This window comes from Lepidochelys kempii, chromosome 2, assembly GCF_965140265.1.
Source record: "Lepidochelys kempii isolate rLepKem1 chromosome 2, rLepKem1.hap2, whole genome shotgun sequence".
NCBI lineage: Eukaryota > Metazoa > Chordata > Testudines > Cheloniidae > Lepidochelys > Lepidochelys kempii.
This window is the reverse complement of record NC_133257.1, coordinates 160,512,316-160,532,418: the sequence shown is the minus strand read 5'-3', so window position 1 is coordinate 160,532,418 and position 20,103 is coordinate 160,512,316. Positions and strand designations below refer to the sequence as shown.

The window sequence follows — 20,103 nt, the reverse complement described above, 5'->3', positions numbered from 1 at the left end:
GCATGATAGAGCTCAGGGCAGAGAAGATCCAAGGGTTAGAGATGCAGCTAGACACAGTGATGGAATTCAGATGGGGATTTGAAGATATAATGCATTAGAAAAGAAGAGGTGGTACAGACAACTCAAGATTTGTAAATGCCTGCTGAACAAAAGGATCTGAAAGGCAGAGTGCAGAACAAGAGTGTGATCCATGGAAAAACGTGATGCTAAGGACAAGGCAGAGGAAGAGACCAGCTAGTAGGGGTGCAATGGAGTAGAGAAACAGTTTTGCTGCATTGGGGCACAACAATGAGAAACAGGCAGTAGATGGGGTGGTGAAGAAGAAAAGAAATGAAGCCAATCCCTGCCAGAGAGGAAGAGGCAATGGAGATAGTTAGGGACCAGAGCATAAGAAAAAATGAGAATGGTGTACAGGGGACTGCGAGAGAGCGTAAAAAACAGATTGATACCAACACCAGGAAGAGACTGATCTATGTGATTGGATTCTCCATACTAAGAAGAATCAATGGTCTGTCAGCAGTCCATATTTAGAGAACAGAAGAGTGTGCTGTCAGGAGCAATGATACGAGATCTGGATGTGAGGCTGAAAAGGATCCTGATGGGAGTAAGGGGGAAAATGCCACTGACCATGCTGCATGTTGGGACGAATGACACTGCTAGGTTCTCACTGGAATGGATCAAAAATGATGATGCTTTGCCATGTAAGATGCTTAAAGAAGTGAAAGCTCAGGTGATCTTCAGGGGAATACATATGGTCCCTAGAGAAGGAGAGTGAAGGCATGACAAAATAATAAAGAAGAACAGATGGCTCAAGGACTGGTGCTACAAGGAAGGTTTTGGGATAATCAACCTTTGGGTGGTCTTCACAGAAAGATGACTTTTTTTGACAGGTGGAATTCACTCGTGTACCTGGGGCATTAACCTTTTGGGATCAAGGCTGGCAGAATGGATAAAAAAGGCTTTCAACTAGGCTTTCAACTATGAAGGGAGAAGGTTGGGAGAAACTCTTGAAATCTCCATGCCTGGCTTCAAGACCCAGAATTAAAAGTAGCTAAATGAAGAAATAGTAAGGGATAATGGAACATCATAAGGTAAGGGTATGGACTGCAAGGAGAAAGAAAGCACAATTATTGATTGCAGCAGTAGTCAGGGAGGTGAAAGGACTATATCTAATCTGTCTAGAAAACTGGGTGAGATCCGAGGGAAACAACTGAGATACTTGTCACAAATGCAAGATGTCTGGGCAATAAAATGGAAGAATTGAACTACTGGTGCAGGAGGTCAAACCAGATATTATAGGGATTACAGAAACATGGAATAGCACTCCTGAGTGGAATATAGATATTGATGTATATGTGCTGTTTAGGAGAGAGAGAAATAAAGGTAAAGGTGGTGGGACAGAACTGAACATCAACTAAGTGGTTGTGAGGGTCTGTACTCTTATGATCACCCTTTTTACAAGTCTATGATACATTTTTTAAAAAGTATGCCTTGTGAGCTATCATTTGAAAACTCAAACTGCTGAGCATTATTGTCCTGGTAAAATCTGTGTGGCAACACTGATTGCAAAATTATGAAATTCTACTGCATAAGGCATGTTCCAAGTCTGCGGAAACAGCTTCAGACCACTTCCACAGAGACAAAAGTCTAGCCAACACCTCATCTAGGTGTAAACATAATCAAATGAACTGTCACCTGGTTAAATGACCATTCTTTGGCAGAAAGAATGTTATGAGTGAGACATTTACATCTTAGCAAAGAAACAGACTTGCTGTCACCTGAACCCAGCTGGAGATGATTCTCAAAGAGGAGGAAAAGGTATAAAAATGAGGCACAGAGGCCCCCAAATCACCTCTCTTCTCAAGGCATTAATGACACCTAAAGGAACACTGAACTGGGGGAGGAGTCCTGACTGAAGGTGTTCAGCCAGTAAAAGCATGTGGTGAGAAAAACCTTTGCTTTGAATTCATTTATCTTGTTGTTAGGTATTAGTTTGTGTTTTACCTTTTATTTCTTTGTAACCAATTCTGACCTTTATGCCTCATTACTTGTAATCAGTTAAAATATTTCTGTAGTTTATAAACTTGTTTTATCTCAACCAGTGTATGTTTAGATTGAATTGTCTGGCAATCTCCATTTGAGATAACAGGTTTTGTGCATATCATTTTCTTTTAATAAAATGATGGACTTTCTATGAGCTTGTATTGTCCAGAAGGAAAGAGCCAGGCAGTACAAGAGGCACATTCCTGGGGACAAGTCTGGGACTGGAAGTTTACTGGTGTTGCTCTGCAATATAATTCAGGAGTAGCTGGCTAGAAGCACTCCTATATTTCAGCTGGGAGTGATTTTACTTGCTGGAGGCTATGTGTGAACAGACCAGGAGTGGTAGTTCTCAACAAAGCAGCATAAAAGCCACCCCAGGTTGGAGACTGAGGGGACACAGCTGTCCAACAGTCCAGACTGTACCCTGGGGAATGTCACAGCAGTAAATGGTAAAGAAATACTAAGTGATACCCTTGACAAAACAGAATCTGTTTGACTCAAAAAGATTCTGTTAGGATAGTGTTAGAGGCCTGCTCAGTGTCAGACTCGGATATGGCTCATCAGTTGGAAGCGGCAGAGAAGGAGAGAGTCCTGGGTGTATTGGTCAATCACAGAATGTCTATGAGCTTACCAATGTGATGCAGCAGGGAAAAAAAAAAAGGCAAATGTGATCCTAGGATGTATCAAGCAAGGCAGTTCCAGTAGAGATAGACAAATGTTAATGCCATTGTACAAGGTATTGGTAAGACCTCATTTCGAATACTGTGTACAATTCTGGTCACCCCCATTCCAGAAAGATTAATTCAAACTGAAACAGTTGCAGAGAAGAGCTACTAGGAGCTCAGGGGAATGGAGGGCCTGTCTTATGAGAGGAGACTGGAAGAGCTTGACTTGTTTTGTCTAGCAAAAAGAAGGCTAAAGGTGGATGTGATTATTCTCTATAAATATATTGGGGGGGTACACACCAGGGAGGATGAAGAGCTATTTAAACTAAAGGATAATGTTGGCACAAGAACACATGCGTATAAACTGGCCATGAACAAATTCAGGCTGGAAATTAGAAAATTTCTAACCTTCAGAGAAGTGAGGTTCTGGAACAGCCTCCCAATAGGAATCAAGTGAGCAAGCAACTTAATTAGTTTTAAGAGACAGCTGGATACATTACAGACTGGGGTTATATGATGGGGTTGCTTCTGTTCTTAAAAGGACATGCTTGAGGGCTTTAGCCAGTCATCTGCAGAGGTCAGGAGTGGATTCCCCGCACTAGTTTGTTGATTGTGTATGTCCTTCCTCTGAGACATCAGAGAAAGCCACAGCTGGAGATGAGACTGGGTGGGGAGAGGTGGTACCAAGCATTCTCTCTCTCTCTCTCTCTCTCTCACACACACACACACACGCACACGCTTAGCTGGCTAGTTCTTGCTTACATGCTAAGGATCTAATTGATCACCATATGTTGGGTTGTGAAGTGATTTTCCTGAAAGTCAGATTGTCAGTGACTTTGGGAGGTTTTCATCTTCCTCTGCAGCACGGGTTGAGGGTCACTTGGTATATCTGAGTATATCTCAATCAATTCCTTGCCATTGCAGGGGCCTCAGACATTCATACACCTCAGTCCCTCCTATTCTCTGCCTGTTACACATAATAGTTTAGTTTTCTGTGGGCTGTAATACTTTGACCTAATTTTAGCTGTTTGGTTTAGTGTGTGGGTCCTGGCTGGTGTTGGTGGCCTCTGATGTACAGGAGGTCAGACTAGATGATCTGGCCTTAAACTCTATGTTAATAATTCCTGTTTCAGACTGACTGTTTGACATACGACTCTCAGCAGGCCTACTTTTGTGCTTTCAGGCTCTATTCAAATTTGAAATAACCAAGGGTTACCGCAGGTCAGAAGCCTTATATACAGCCTACGCCAGCTTTACCCCAGGGAAACCCTAGAGCACACCAAGTGGAAATTCTGACATTGACTTTGATAGGGCTGGAATTTCACCAACCATAATGCAATAAATAGACTGAGCAACCAGCCTAAAGTCAGTAATCGGACTTCAGACCCACTAAAAGGATGAGAGCATCCTTGAAGAGAATATCAGAAATGATTGGACTCATTTGAGGGTCAGGGAAGAGTAGATCTTCCCATCATTAAGATTTTTTTTTATGACAATGACATTAAACTTAGTATTGGAGTCATCCACCCTGCAATAAATCTCGCCCAAACCTGTTGCATCTTAAAGCAGCTGAGTAAAGAGAGTTGTTAGGACTGATGTAACATATTCACAGGAGGGTTTAAAAAAAGAGTTGGTGGTGTGTAATTACTAGGTATATAAAGACTGAGGATTCTAACATCTTCATCAAACAAAAAAATAATTAGAGTAGAATTAAATTAGAAGCAAATCCATGGAAAATTTTTTTTAATAATTACCAGATTTTTTAAATACATGTAATGTGTTTGTTAAAGAGCCTTAATTATGCATGTACAACTTGTCCAGCCAAGGACGCTATCCTGATGTTTTTTCTTCATTGGATAGAGGACTTCGAATTTCTCTATCTTCCTTCAACACTGGAAATACCTGAGATCCCACTGACAAGATATTTGGAAGGGATGAGCACAGGGACTGGTTCATCAGATATATACCAAAGTTTGTCTGAAGAACAAGAAAAAATAATCAGTGTATGCCAAATCCAGAACTGTCAAATCTCCAGTAGATCTCACGACAAGGATAATGTTTATAAGAACAGTGTTGCTGTAAGGGCAAAACTACCAGCTCTATATTATTAAATAAGTTTTCATTAATTAAATACAACAGACTGGTAACCAAGAGCCAACGTCAGATTATTCAAGATACAGACCTAGAGAGTAATTGGATAAATAAAAGAATATTTCATCACCAATCCCTTAGTTTACCTATTTAATTTACATTCCCTCACAACCCGGTAATCTAATTGAGATTCTGGCTTTCTGAGCAATACATTTAATGTATTTCTGAGATAAATATCCACAAGCTAAACAGAGTAAGGATGCGCATATGTTGAAACAGTGAAGCAAAGTTTTGGATCTCCTGCTATGCATTATTTGCTTTGTTAATAGAACGTTGTTCTGACTAGCCTTTGTGACTGATCCCTTCATTTGTTTTTGTGAATATTTTGGTAAATTTTACTGAAAATATTCTGAAAGTGTGTTGATTAGTAACGCTGTAGCTTGGTGTCTGTCATTAGCTGTGAAGCTATCCAACAGATAAATATTAGAAATATTTATATACATATCCCTGCGATACATGTGAATACTGAACAATGGAGATAAATAATATTGCACAGCTGCTTCACTCATTGATAAGGCTATGGTTATGTCACAGGGGTCACAGAATCCGTGACTTCCATTGACCTCCATGATATTTTCTGTCACTTGGCTGGAGATCCCAGCCAGAGGGCCCCCGCCCCATCTCCCAACCCCACAATGATGGGGGCACCCTGCAGTTGCCAAGCCGTGGTGGGCGGTCCTGGGAGCCCCAGCAACAGTGGGTAGTGAACCTGCCTCCCCATTTTGTCAGGGATATTTTTAGTGAAAGTTAGGGACTGGTCACAGGCTTCTGTGAATTTTTGTTTATTGACTGTGACCTATCCATGACTTTTACTAAAGATATCCATGACAAAAACGTAGCCTTACCCATTGACCTTTCATCTATCTGGTGTGCTGCAGTTTTGATTCTCTAAGATGCTGAGCAGTCTGGCCCCAGTCCAGCAAAGTACTGACCACATGCTTAATTTAAGCATAGGAATAGTCCTATTGACTGCAATAAATGTTTAGATGTATTTTTTAAATGTTATGTTAAATAAACTGATCACTACTGAAGTGATTCAGGGTGTGTTTTCCCCAATATGCTTTTCTTTCCTAACTGCTGGTAATTTTAAAAATGTGCAAGAAAGGACTTGCTATCAGTCTTGCTATCTTGGACAAATATTCCCAGATCCTTAGAATAGTTTTAGATGAAGAAAATTGTCACTTGTGCATTAAAACTTTTTTTAGAGTGAAAGTTGAGTTTTAAACTAAATGAAAATTTTCACAGACTGTCTGCTTGACTCAAAATTTTTTGATTTTTCATTCGAAAACCAGAAACCTGAAAACAGAAAATTTTCCGCTGCAAACTGCAGTGTTTCATTTTTTATTGCAGATTTTGGTCAATTTTTTGGTTTCAGGCAGTCCACAGGCAAATTTTTTCAGTTTTCAATTTCTGAAAACTGTAAAAAATTCAGGTTGAGACATTTGACAAAAAGTCACAATTTCCCATGAAACCCCCTCTCTATTTTCTGACCAGCTCCATTATCAGTATTCAAATAAAGTAACTAAAATTGAGAAATAGAACAAACCTATTCAAGTTAATTAAATATTTGCTAAGTAAATGGGTCTTTAGTAAATAAGAACCATGTAGTAGCTGAATGTAGGAAAGTATGCTTAATACCTTTCTTGTCCTATGCAAGGAAGGTAACATGGAAATATACAATAATTTTAAGTCTTAATGCAGAATTAGTGAGCATGACTCAATGTAGAGGTCTTCTCCTTTTAGACAAGGTGACTATTGGACAGCAGGGGCCTGGAGAGTGTCTCATTGGGGCCTGAAACTCTTGTCTCAGTTTTTAATTTATAATCTTGAAAATAAGAAACACTGCATGGGATTTTTTTTTGTTTTACTCCTTATATATGTTCCCGCAGACTGGCTGGGATCTCACACATCCAGCAAGGCTGCGAGGACTGACCAGTGTTTACCATAAATGACTCCCCCTTGCCACCGGGGCCAATGCAGCACCAGCGCCCATGGTGTCTTTCCTCCTTCACTCTCAATGATTCGCTATTTAATGAATAATTGACATATGTGAATACTGTCTCTACCATATGTAAAGGTGAGGCCTGACCTAATTTGCACTCTGCTATTTCAAGTGTGGTACAATGGTAACATATTTGAGAATCAGCGCTGTACAGAAATTCTGAAAACCACTAAGGTAATAATGATGTATCAAGATGCTTTTCAAAAACTGGAGCTACCAGATCAGCCATAACATTAAAATTCAAATATTACTATCCAGTTTATTTAAAAATCTTCTATTGCATTAAATGATTACTCCCACTTTGCTTTTTCTGGGCAATAAACTGCTTTCTTTGGGGGCATCAATTATTTGTTTTCAGCCTTGTAGTTAACCTACTGGGAATTGATTTCTTTCCCCATAACATAATACAAAGCTAATAGTGTGCCTTAATTATATTACTTTCAAAAATCAGGTAAACAGAAACATAATATTGTAAAATGAAAAATATTAGGTTACAATGCAACACATTTCATACAAATTTCATTACTCCTCATTCTAAATAAACTTACTCTACTATTTATAATAAAAATCTATTTCTGTGTACATGTTATTGTATTGACTTCTTGGTTTACTTCCAGAATAGAATTGGACAAATTATTCACAATTTAATTTATCTTTTTTAAAATTTATTTTTCTGAATTATTTCAGACCCAACTTTGATTTTTACAAATTTGTTAATTAGCTGAAATTATTAAACAAATGGTTTATGTGAACATATTTCAGAATTTTGGATTGCTCAAACACTATTTCAAATACTCACCATTCAATATTTGCTGCTTGATCAGCCACCTAAGTGATATTATTTATTTATTTTGCTCCCTAATTGGATGACTTCCAAAGAGCTTTCAAGATGGCTATGTGTGAATAGTTGTGCAAATACTTATTTGGATAAGTAATGTGTGCTAACACAGTCTCATGCAAGTATTCCCAACACTTTCATTTTGTACACATTCCTGGGAATAAAATTTTGCCTCTGCTCACTAAAAGTAAACAAAAATACTTAATATCACTGACGCAAATTTACCATTTTTATTGAAGTTTTAAAAATATTAGATCAGCAATATTTTTGACAATGAATAGCAAAACAAGCCTTCCTAAAAAGACTTCCATGCCAAGCCAATTTTACTTTGAAGACCACAAAAACTAGGATTTTGTCCTTTTAACATTTTGCTATTAAAAAAATGAGGCTTTCAGTCCCTGAGATTATAGTTTGCAATCTTAATCTCTCTGTGTGGCTACCCCTTTCTGACTTCCAGGGCATTTTATTCTGCACACCCCAGTACAATCCAAGAATGAAGCAGAGAGTGCTGAGCTGTGAGGTCTGTGGCTTTATATACTACTGATCTCAGCAAGGGAGGAGTAACATTAGCTTCCCAGGTTTCAGAGTAATAGCCGTGTTAGTCTGTATTCGCAAAAAGAAAAGGAGTATTTGTGGCATTTTAGAGACTAACCAGTTTATTTGAGCATAAGCTTTCGTGAGCTACAGCTCACTTCATCGGATGCATACTGTGGAAAGTGTAGAAGATCTTTTTATACACATAAAGCATGAAAAAATACCTCCTCCCACCCCGCTCTCCTGCTGGTAATAGCTTATCTAAAGTGATCACTCTCCTTACAATGTGTATGATAATCAAGTTGGGCCATTTCCAGCACAAATCCAGGCTTGTACTCTTGTACCCAAATCGCTTTCCACCTTCACATTCACTACCAATTTCCTCCCTTTTGATCAGAATCAAAATGGCTGCCCACTGGTTACTTCCTCCAATTTCTGAAACAAAAAGTTGTCCCCAGTATATTCCAAAAACTTACTGGAAATTTTATGTTTTGCCATATTACTTTAACTACCAAGATAGCTGTTGGAAAAGTCCCTCATTACTACCAGATTTTCTGTTTTGGATATTTCTGTTATTTGTTCTAGAAATGCCTCAACCACTTCCTCTTCCTGGTTTGGTGATCTACAGTATTCCTGTAACCATGACATCACTCCTATTTCGACCCTCCCTTTTTATCTTATACCCAGACACTTTCCATTATTTCCTTCTGGACCTCAGTACAAGTGTATATATTCTGGATGTATAATGCAACACCTCTTCCCTTTTTTCTTCCTGAACAAGCTGTGCCCCTTGTATTTCAATTATGAGACTTATCCCCACAAGTCTCTGTGATGCCAGTTAAGTCATAATGTAGCTTATTTCCACAATGCTAAAATATCTACACAACATTGCCTTTAATAACTTGGCTACCCGAGCTGCAAAAACAGTGCATTTATTTATTTATTATGTATTGATTCACCATGTAACAACTATTAACTTAAATCCTGTTCACTGTGTTTGCTTGTTGCACTTGTAATAACTATCCTATGGACAATTATTTACTACTAACACTTTGCTGGGGTTCTTCCACTGCATTTGTATCATTGTGTACTGCTAGCTTCCTGTGACCCTCAAAAATAAAAAAGTAAGTAAACACCTCTGAGGAAAAGAACAGGGTGAAGATGTGTGGCACCTGAAGTACCAAAGGAGCTGCACATCTTCAGTTGTGTAGGCATTTGAACCACCCTCTCCACTATGAATGGTGAAAGGTTCAAGAACAGGGGAGCAGAACTCTTTCCCCTTTGTGAATAGCAGCAATATGTTTTCCAGCTCTCTCTGCTTGCTACATTTCACTTATCAGATGCTAGGTTTTAAGGAGAGCAGATTGCTCTGTTTGCTTGAATTATGTGTCAATGCATTATTTGGTTCTAGGGGTACTTGTATCAAGAGAGCCTTTGATTCTGATTAAATCAGAAATGCAAACAGAAGCTTATCACTGCGGTGGGGAGTATGCAGGATACGCTTCATTTCGGTCTCTTCTGTGAGCTCACGGCCCAGGGAGTTTTTTTCTCTCTTGAGAATTCCCTTGAGTTTGGAAAGGATTCCCTCAATGGAGACTGAGTAAATCCTAGGGGCCACGTTGAGTGTGGGTGGCACTTGTGAGGTGGAGAGAGTCTTATCCAACACCTCCCTGCACCAAAGCTGTTATGCAGCAGGGCAGGATTCCTATCTGGTTCTCAAGAGGGCACAGTGCAGTGGCCCAGTTACTGCAACAGCTGCTCACCGTTACCCTAAGGAGCTCTTGTCCTGAGGCTTCGTGGTGTGGCCAGGAGCCCAGCTACTTAGTGCACATGATGCTGTCATCTGTATGTACTAGCTGGGAATACATTCTGCTCCTTTTCAAATCAGCTGTAAATTGTGCCTCGAAATGCATCCCCCCAACCTATCCTTTTTTAATCATCTTACTCTGAGCCAGGCAGGGTGGCTTTTAGAACTGACTGAACTGTTCATTGCGAAAAATATTCATGACAAACCTTGTTTGGTTAGTGAGTTGTTCAAAGTGATCCTGTTTTTTTCCAGTGAATAAATTCGTTTATCTGAAACGCTATTATCTGAACCTGTGCATTATCCAAATCCATTCCTTGTGCTCCAGCATGAGATATGTGCCCTCCATGGCATGTATCATATACTAGGGGATGAGGAGGCAATTTGGATAATGTGGAGGTTTGGATAACAGAGCAGAGACTCTGTCCAGGACAGCAAGGAAGGAGGAATAGCCCCCAGCTGCAGGGGAGGCCACCCTGCTGCTGAATGGCACCTGCAGCAGCGCAGGGAGCTTTCTGCAGCCCTGCTGTCACAGGTGTGAGTGAGTGACCATGGAGCTGCAGAGAGCTACCTGCACTGCCGCAGGGCTGGTGAGGCCCGATCCCTGCAGGCTCAAGCAAGGTGCAGAGAAGGCTGCGGACCTGGAGAAGCAAAGCAGAGTCCTGGCTGGTGGTCTCTGCTTTGGCCCACCAGGACCACAGCCTCCCCCCATACCTTGTGCCTGCAGAGATCAGGTATTATCAGCCCTGTGGCAATGCAGGGAGCAGGGCAGGGCAGAGCAGAGCAGAGATTTCGGGGCAGAGCAGAGACCCCTGGCCAGAACTGAGAGGAGAGGAATGAACCCACAGCTGTGTGGGAGGCCACCCCACTGCTGAATGGCTCCTGCCCTCTTGAATATCCGAATTCCCGATTATCCAGATAAAATCCATGTGCCCTGTGCTATCTGGCTAATTGGAAGCATACTGTATAAGTGTTTGCTGCAGTCTGAATGAATAATTTCTCCACAAACTGTTAGCTTTGACTATGTGCTATTTTTAGTCATATTGTATGACTGATCAGCTATGTCACATGGTATGGCTTTTGCTCCCTGGTTGGATAACAAATTGAATAAACAAACAGGACATAATCTTGAATTTATGGGATGAATTTTCATCTACACAAACATTCATGGTGAAATTTGTGATTCTTTTAGGATTCATGAATACCTAGTGGCTGTCTGAATACTCACAGTTCCAGACTAACATGACCTCAGGAACCACAATGAACCATACCAGGCCTTTTTATTCACAGATATTCACAAATCAATTCTTTACTATTCGATCAGCTCTCTCTTCAACCACACTCACATCTCGGATCCACCCTTCCAGGTGTGTGACTTCCACAATAAAGGCAAGATTTCCGTAAGTAGGGGCTAGGTTACAAGCTAACAGTATAATCACAAAACATGGTGTAGGCTAACAATGATTTTCTGCAGATCTCTATTCCTGAACAACAAAAAAGGCCCATAGGAATCCATTTGGTTCCCAATGATCAAAATAAATATGTCAAAAAGCTGAAGGTATAAAAATAATCATAGCAAATATTGGTAAAAATACATATTCCATCTCCTGTACATTGATGACCAATTTCTGAACCAAGAATGAAATGAACGTTTTTATATAAATAAACTATGTCATGTTAGGATTTCAATGCAACATCTTTCTGCAGACAAGACAAATGAAGATCATTGTTACACCTTAAGATTGAATATTCCAGCAAACGATGTTGCATTATACACATCATCAAGACTCTAAACCTTTCTGCATGGATATTTTACAGGTAACACTGACCTTTCTACCTCTGGTTGAGGACAGAGTCTGCAGAAATTCTTTGTTTCGTTGTCCAGTTTGTGGATCTATGCAGATTATTTGGCATCTGTTGCACGGACCTACAACCTGAAATTTCAACAGAAATAGGTTCTCAGACAGTTACATATTAGTCAAACAGTTACATATTAGGACTTGTCTCTGACCTTCATGGTATTTTAATAACTGAAACATTTCAGAGACCTTTTTGAATACTTTTTTACTATGTAAAAGGTCTAAATCATGTTCACCTGACTCAGCTATGTAGTCAAAGGGTCAAATTCTGAAGTCCTTACTCAATTTTTGCTCACTCTTTACTCAGGCAAACTCCCACTTGGCTAAGTCTGAGAAATTCTGAGCACCTGTAGTTCGCACTGACTTTGTTTGGCTTATTGACTTAAATGGAAAGTTTGACTGGTAGAGGAATGACTAAAAACTGGGTAAGGCCTTTAGGATTTGACCAGAAGAGTTCTCTCAAAAGTAAGATAATAGGACGTGGTACGTATTTGTTCACTGTGACTGAAATGAACAGATTTGTCCTCATTTTGCATTCTTTTCCGTGGTATTTTGTGAATGTTAGGAAAGCAAGATCTGCATTTTCTTAAAATGAACTATAACTACACTGCTGTGAATTTCTTTTTGTCTTTTTTTGGGGATTAGAATAAAGATGACACATGCCAATTCCACTCAATTACTGCATCAGAAATTTTTGCAGAACAGTACAGTTCTTACAATATTTCAACTTCCATATCTCATGCAATTTTACCTAGTTTTGTAAGATTAAGCATAAAACTTAAACAGATAATGGGGCAAATAATCAAAGGTCATGTTGTAAATATTTCTATATGCTGTTTTGGGTGTCATTTGGATTCTCTAGGATGTATCTATAGTGAATAGTAAAACTTTCCAGTGTAATCATCCAAACCATACGTTTGGCTCTGATTCTTCAGATAATACATTGCTAATTCTAGCATAGTCAATATTTTATTAAAAAGAGAAAGAATAAGAGATAAAGAAGAAGTTGTTACTCACCTTGTGCAGTAATGATGTTTCTTTGAGATGTGTGTCCCTGTGGGTGCTCCACTCTAGGTGTCGGTGCGTCCCTGCGCTGGAGATTTCTCGCAGTAGTACTTGGTTGGGGGAAGGGTGTGCAGAGGAGTCGTCTCGTGCAGCCATTGGCACCTCCTGTAGCACGCGCTCCCCGGACCGTCCCTCTGTTCCTTCTCTACCACAGAGCTCGGCTGTGTGAGCTCCAAAGTAGAAGGGAGGAGAATGGGTAGTGGAGCACCCACACATCTAGAAGAACCACTGTTACTGCACAAGGTGAGTAACTTCTTCTTCTTCGAGTGGTGTCCCTGTGGGTGCTCCACTCTAGGTGCTTATAGAGCAGTACCCACCAGGGATGTTAGGGGTTCAGAGTATAACTTATGTATAAGTTTGTGATGAAAGCACTGTAAGGCCAACGATAGAATCTGAGACAAGGCCTTGCAAAAGTGTGTTCCAATGACCAGGTTGCAACTCTACAAATATCTATTAAGGTGACATTGTTCAAGAATACAATCAATGTCGCCATGGCTCAGGTTGAGTGGGATCTGATGCCCACGGGGGGGTTCTTTATGATGCAGGAGGTAGCAAGTTTGAATATAGGTAGAGACCCATTTGGAGAGTCTCTGAGTCAATATTGTAGAGCCCTTGGAGTGCTCTGCTGTAGAGACGAATAGTCTTGGTGACTTGCACAATGGTTTAGTTCTGTCCAGGTAGAAGGCTATGGCCCATCTGACATCTAGCATGTGCAACGTTGCTTCTTGAGAGTCGTTATGTGGCTTGGGATAGAAGGCAGGTAAGTGTATGGTTTGGTTAATATGAAAATTTGTAGTCACTTTGTGCAAGAATTTTGGGTGAGGATGTAACATAATTTTATCTTTGGTAAATACAGTGTAGGGTGGTTCAGCCATCAGTGCTCCTATTTCACTGGCACGTCTGGCAGACTTGATTGCCACTAGGAATGCAGCCTTCATTGACATATGAAGGAGCGAACAGGTTGCTAGAGGTTCAAAGGGAGGTCTTGTGAGACATTTTAGCACAAGATTGAGATCCTATGGTGGTGCAGGTTGGCGTACTTCTGGGTACATGTTCTGTATATCTGCTAGAAAGTGCTGTGTAATCAGGTGAGCAAATATTGAAGGCCCTTCTGTCTGTTCATGGAGGGCCGTAATGGCAGAGAGGTCTACTTTAATAGAGCTTATGGCTAACCCCGTTTCCTTCAGTTCTAGCAGGTAGTCTAGGATCATAGATAGAGGCTCCTTGGTCACATCCAGCTGTTTTTGCTGACACTGAAAGGGAGAGTCTTATCCACTTGTGTTGGTAAGTATTTCTAGTGGTGAGGTGATGGCTATTTAGTAATACCAGTTTTACTTTCTCCAAACAGTTCAATTCCCCATGTTTGAACCAGAGAGGAGTCACGCTTTGAGATGGAGTTTTGCAGGGTCTGGATGGAGTGTCAGGCCTTTGTTCTGGGACAGGAGGTCTGTCCAGAAAGGCAGTGGCTGTGGGGCACAGATTCCTAGACATGGAAACCAAGTCTGTCTGGGTCATATGGGGACAATGAGAATGATGTATGCTCTGTTGAGTCATATCTTGCGGATGACCTGTGAGATCAGTGGGATCAGCGGGAAGGTGTACATGAGTGACGCGTTCCATGGGATGAGGAGGACATCCCCAGTGCTAGGCCTGCCTTGGTGCAAAATATTGGACATTTGTGATTTGTTGCTGAGGCAAAAGGGTCGATTACTGGGTGACCCTATTTTTGGAATATTTTGTCGAGAACACTGTCATGGAGTTCCCACTCGTGTTCTTGTAAGAAGTGCCTGCTGAGGTTGTCGGCTGTAGTATTTTGGCACCTTGGTAGGTATGATGCTGTGATGTTTATATTGTTGCGGATGCAGAAGTTCCATAAATTCATGGATTCTACGCATAGCGAGTGAGACCTGGCTCCTCCTTGGTGACTGATGTAAAACATGCACGCCACATTGTTGGCGAGAATAGAGATTGAGGTTTCTCGTGTGAGTGGGAGGAAGTGTTGGCATGCATTGTGTACCACGTGGAGTTCCAGGAGATTGATATGTAGTTGTGTTTCTGTCGCAGACCACTTGCCTTGTATATTGTGGTGACCGAAATGGGTGCCCCAACCTATCAGGGAGGCATCTGTTGTAATAGTCACTGATTGGGGGGGGGGGGTCTTGTTAAAAGGGAATCCCAGAGCATACATTCCCTGGCTTTGTCCACCATTGTAGGAAGAGGATAATCCTTGGTGGTAGTTTCACACGTCTGTTGAGAGAGAGTGTTTGCTGGGTGCATAGACCGTGCTCAATCAGTGCTGCAGACAGCGCTTATGGAGTCTGGCATACTTTACTACAAAAGTCGTAGCTGCCATATGTCCCAGAATCTGAAGGCATGTTCTCACTGAAGTTTGTGGACTGATGGTCACCGTGGAAATAAGATTGGTCAATGTAGTGAATCTGTGGTTTGGCAATATTGCCTTAGCTTGTATGGAGTCTAGGTCGGCTCCGATAAACTCCTTGCTGGTTGGTTCCAGGGTAGATTTCTTTTCGTTTATCTGTAGACCTAGCTGGTGAAACAGGTCTATTGTGGTTTTCAGCATGCCTGCCATTTGTCGGCTGGCACCCTTGAGAAGGCAATCATCCAAATAGGGGAAGATTATGACTCCTTTGCATCTTTAATGTGCTACTTCTACCGCAAGTGTTTTTGAGAACACGCAGGAAGCAGTGGACAGTCTGAAGGGAAGGACCCTGTATTGGTAGTGGTTGGGTCCTACTGTGAACCTCAGGAACTGTCTGTGGGCAGGATGTATTGTAATATGGAAGTATTGATCTTGAAGGTCGAGGACTACAAACCAATCCCTCCATCTAGCATTGGGATTATTGTGGCCAGAGTGACTATTTTGAACCTGTGGTTGCGTACAAACATGTTGAGTTTTTGGAGATCTAAGATTAGTCTCCATCCCCCTCCTCTCTTCTCTGTCAGGAAATATTTGGAATAAAAACCCCTCCCTCGGTATTGATGTGGTACTGGTTGTACAGCACCCAGCAGTAGGAGGTGGTCTACTTCCTGTTGCAGAAGGGCTCATGAGAGGGGTCCCTGAAGAGGGATGGGGAAAGGGGGAGGGTAGGGGGGATAGCTGTGAAAGAAATGGTGTAGCCAGATTGTATGATCTCCAAAACCCATTGATCTGTGGTTATCGCAGCCCAGGCATGGTAAAATGTGTGTAGGCGGTGTCCAAAATTGTGGGATGGGGTATCTATTGGTGCTAGAGGTGTGGAGAGGTCGTACATACCCTTGACCAAGACTTCAAAATTGTGGTTTAGATGTGGGTGGACGAGGCCTGATTCTGTGGCGCTCGTCGTCTCTAAACCCGTTGTTTGGGTCTGTTCTGAGTGAAGTATTGTGGTTGTTGATGGTTAAACGAGGTGTCTCGTGACCTCTGGTATGGTGTAAAGTGAGGGCGTTTGTCAGGCGGTGGGTGCATGCCTAGTGTATGCAGCGTCGCTCGGGAGGCCTTCATGGTATGGAGGACGTCGTCTGTTTGAGTCGAGAATAGTTGATCCCTATCGAAGGGGAGGTCCTCCACTTTTAGCTGTAGTTCTTTTGGAATTCCCAAAGCCTGCAACCATGATGTTCTTCTCATAACCACAGCTGTTGCGGTTGTTCGGGCAGCTGTGTCCACTACATCCATTGAGGCTTTCAGCGCTGTGAGGGCTATTAACTGACCTCATTGATAATGGCGTTGAGTTGAGAACATTTATGCTCGGGGAGGTCTTCCACGAGCTCTTGTAGTTTACTATAGTTATAGTAGTCGTAATTTGCTAGTAGAGCAGAATAGCTGGAAACTCTAAGCAGAAGGGTGGCTGACGAGTAAACTTTCCGCCCAAAGAGGTCCAGTCTCTTGTGTTCTTTATCTTGCAGTGAGGAGTGGAAATGAGGCTGTTTACTGCACTGGTTGGCAGCCTCTACTACCACAGAACAGGTTTGAGGGTGTGAAAACAAAAATTCCGTGCCTTTGGCCGGAACAAAGTATTTTCTGTCAGCCCTTTTGTTGGTGGGTGGTGCTGATGCCGGTGGTTGCCATATTACCTCCGCAGGCTCCATTATAGCCCCATCCATGGGGAGGACAATCTTGGTCGATGATGGGGGTTGTAGGATTTTTAACAACTGACGTTGTTTCTCCTGCATCTCATGTAAAGCAATTTCTTGGCTGTTTGCTACTCTTTTGAAGAGGTCTTGGAACTGTTTCAGGTCATCTGGTGTCGTAGGGGTAGATGGCGTCACTGCTTTGTCTGGTGCGGAAGATGAGTGTGGGGCAGGTGGTGAATCATCCAGGTGTCCCGGTGATAGTATCTCTTCCTCTTCTATCTCTTTCTCAGGGGGGTCAGAGGTTTCTGTGTGTGGTAATGATGGATATACTCTGGAACCTCTTGCTGCTGGGGAAGGAGGACCAGAATAGGGGTTCTGGTATGTGGGCTAAGAACCCCATTGTGGCCATTGCATGGGGTAAGGTGGTAATGGGTAAGGCCAGTGCTGTGCATACCGGGGCTGTGAGTGCTTGGAGGGATGAGGCTTAGGCTTCATAGTGTTCCATGTAGGTCTCCTCTGTGATGGGGATGAACGTTGAGAGGAGAAGCGGTTGTCCTGCACGTCTCCTTCCTCGCCACTATGCATGGAGAGTGGTGCAGGAGATGAAGGTTAGTACCGCACTATGTAGCTCGGGGAGTGTTCGGTGCTGAGCAGTGGTGACTGCAGTGCCAAAGAGACTGATATGTCAGCAGGACGCAGGAGTTGCACTGGTCCTGCCTTGGGGTTTGGTTGACCGTTGTAGAGCCGACCAGTGCTGGATTCAGCTTGTTAGGCGGCAGCAAGTCTTGGGTCGGTGCCAGTGGTGGAAGCATTGATTGTGGTGCGGCTGTCTGTGCTGCACTCTGCACTGGGGTAGTCGGTGCCGTGGAGGAGACTTGACATCTCAACTCTGGGGCCGCACGTTGGGGCTCAGCGGGGTCCTCTGAGGGATGGTGCTGGAGGAGCCCGGTGCTTCATCAGTGCTCACTCTGGGTGAGTGGAGCACTGAGGGTAAAGACCTTGCGGGGGAAGCCCTCTTTTTCTGAGAGACCCTTGCTGGAGAAGTCGAGGCTCGCTTCCTGACAGTTTTGGAAGTCAGAGCCTTGTCAGAGCTCAGGGGTCTTAGTTTATGAGACTCCCCAGAGGACATCTCTTGCGGAGGTTGGAGGGATTTCTCCAGCAGAATCATTTTCAAGCGGAGATCCCTGTCACGTCTTGCCCTTGTTATCAAGTTGGTGCAATGTATGCATTTCTGGGAGATAAGAGTTTCTCCCAAACAGCGAATGCAGGATGTGTGGCCGTCAGAGACCGGTACTGGTTCACGACAGGAGTCACCCTTTTTAAATCCTGTTGAGCTCAGCATGACTGCAGTTAAGCCTCTCCCGCCTCTTGAGAGATAAGGGTTAATTGTAATGGTAAACTGTAGAAACTGTTCCCAAATGGGGAGTAAAGGAGAGAAAAAGTCATCTTCTTTCTTCTCTTTTTTTCTTTTTTTTTGGGGGGGGAAGTAAAACCTCTCAGAGGAACTAATGAAGCTATATAACTATGTGTACACTAAGAGGAACAAAAAAGAAGTTCCTATGTAACTTATAACTTTTTTATTTTTCCCAGAAAGCATCAAGGAGAGCACTGCGGCGGAGCGCCGTCTGCAGCCGAGGATGGTTGAGAAGGAACTGAGGGACGGTGGGGGAGTGTGCGCTACAGGAGGTGCCAACAGCTGCACGAGACAACTCCTGTGCCACGCCCTTCCCCCGACTGAGTACTGCTGCGAAAAGTCTCTGATCTTCAGCGCAGGGACGCACCGACACCTAGAGTGGAGCATCCACAGGGACACACATCTCAAAGAAGAAGGAGACTTTTTTCCTCTGCTTTGCTTTGTCTCAGTGCAGTAGCACCTTCTGCTACCATTTCACTGGCATCAAGCACCATGAACATAATTCCTCCTGTTATTTCATCAGTATTTGCATCAACTCCAAGTAAGGATTTACCAGAGGTTGGAAAAGACCATTTAAGTTGCAGACAAAGGCTAAAATTTCTAAAATCATTCAGCTATAATATTTCTAAATTAGCGATCATCCAGAATCAAAACCCCAGCTCCAAATATCCTTAAGTTTGGGAGTGTTTGATATCAAGATCAGTTAAAAATTTTGCTGCTTCAGACAATCTCTACTTTAAATTGGAATGCAACTCTGTTCTCTGTTTTTACAATACCTAGCACAATGGGGTCCTGAGTTAGACTACTGAGCACTATGGCAGTATAAATAATAAATAATAATAATTCTAAAATGATTTGGCCGCAGGTCAAGGCTGTCCTCTGTAAAGTGTTTTAACCCACAAAGAAATTTCTTAACTTGATGTGTCTCATATCTATTATAGCTAATTGAGCAAAGAACAACAGGGGCTCAGACAAGCAGAGGCAAGTCATATATTTCCATCTGGTACATACTGTAGACAAGCTGCTAAACAATTGCCTCACTTCCTTTTACAGTGGACTGAGCTCAGGAAAAGGGCAATTATTTTCATGACAGCATCAGCACTTCTGCTATCCACACATTTATCAGCATCATTAAGCAGAACAGTGAACAAGCCACTTCTATGTTCCAGGTGATACATTTCCTACAAATACATATCGTATAGATATGGACCAGTCAAACAAATCAATATTCAACGCATATGTGGATCACTACCTAAGGTTTCACACTTGGCTTCTTCATTGACGAAATATCATAAATGCAACCCAGATTTCTGTCACAAGAATTACTTGATCCATTGGCTTAACCTGATAGTGCAGTATTTTCTTGGCAGTTAATGTTGTATTAGGCATAGGATTGCAGTAGGCATGGTTCACAAGGTTTACATTAGTGATGTGTATCTATGGTGTTATATACAAATATTAACAAAATAATCATATTGATGAAGATTGGTGAATCCCAAAAGGTTCATTGTTTATCTGAGGCATAACTGACTAGTACTCATTGATTTCATCCAGATTGGAAATACCAGGGGAGCAGCCTTTCTACCATATTTGGGTAAGAGATGGCCTCTAGGAACAAAACCTTCTCCTGGCCCAGCCTCCAACCAACCTCTGACCC

At 42.2% G+C, this 20,103-nt stretch overlaps 1 protein-coding gene across 1 annotated transcript in view; it reads right to left on the bottom strand.

The window, feature by feature from the left end:
- Nucleotides 1–3,139: 3,139 nt before the first annotated feature.
- The window catches only part of MOCOS (molybdenum cofactor sulfurase), a 403,212-nt gene continuing 386,248 nt past the window's right edge, over nucleotides 3,140–20,103 (bottom strand). Inside the window, exons 14-15 of the mRNA XM_073332641.1 lie at nucleotides 11,867–11,971; nucleotides 3,140–4,685 (exon numbers count right to left, since the gene is read on the bottom strand). Coding sequence (XP_073188742.1) covers nucleotides 4,539–4,685; nucleotides 11,867–11,971 — 252 coding nt within the window. The 3' untranslated portion in view covers nucleotides 3,140–4,538. The remainder of the gene's footprint in view (nucleotides 4,686–11,866; nucleotides 11,972–20,103) is intronic.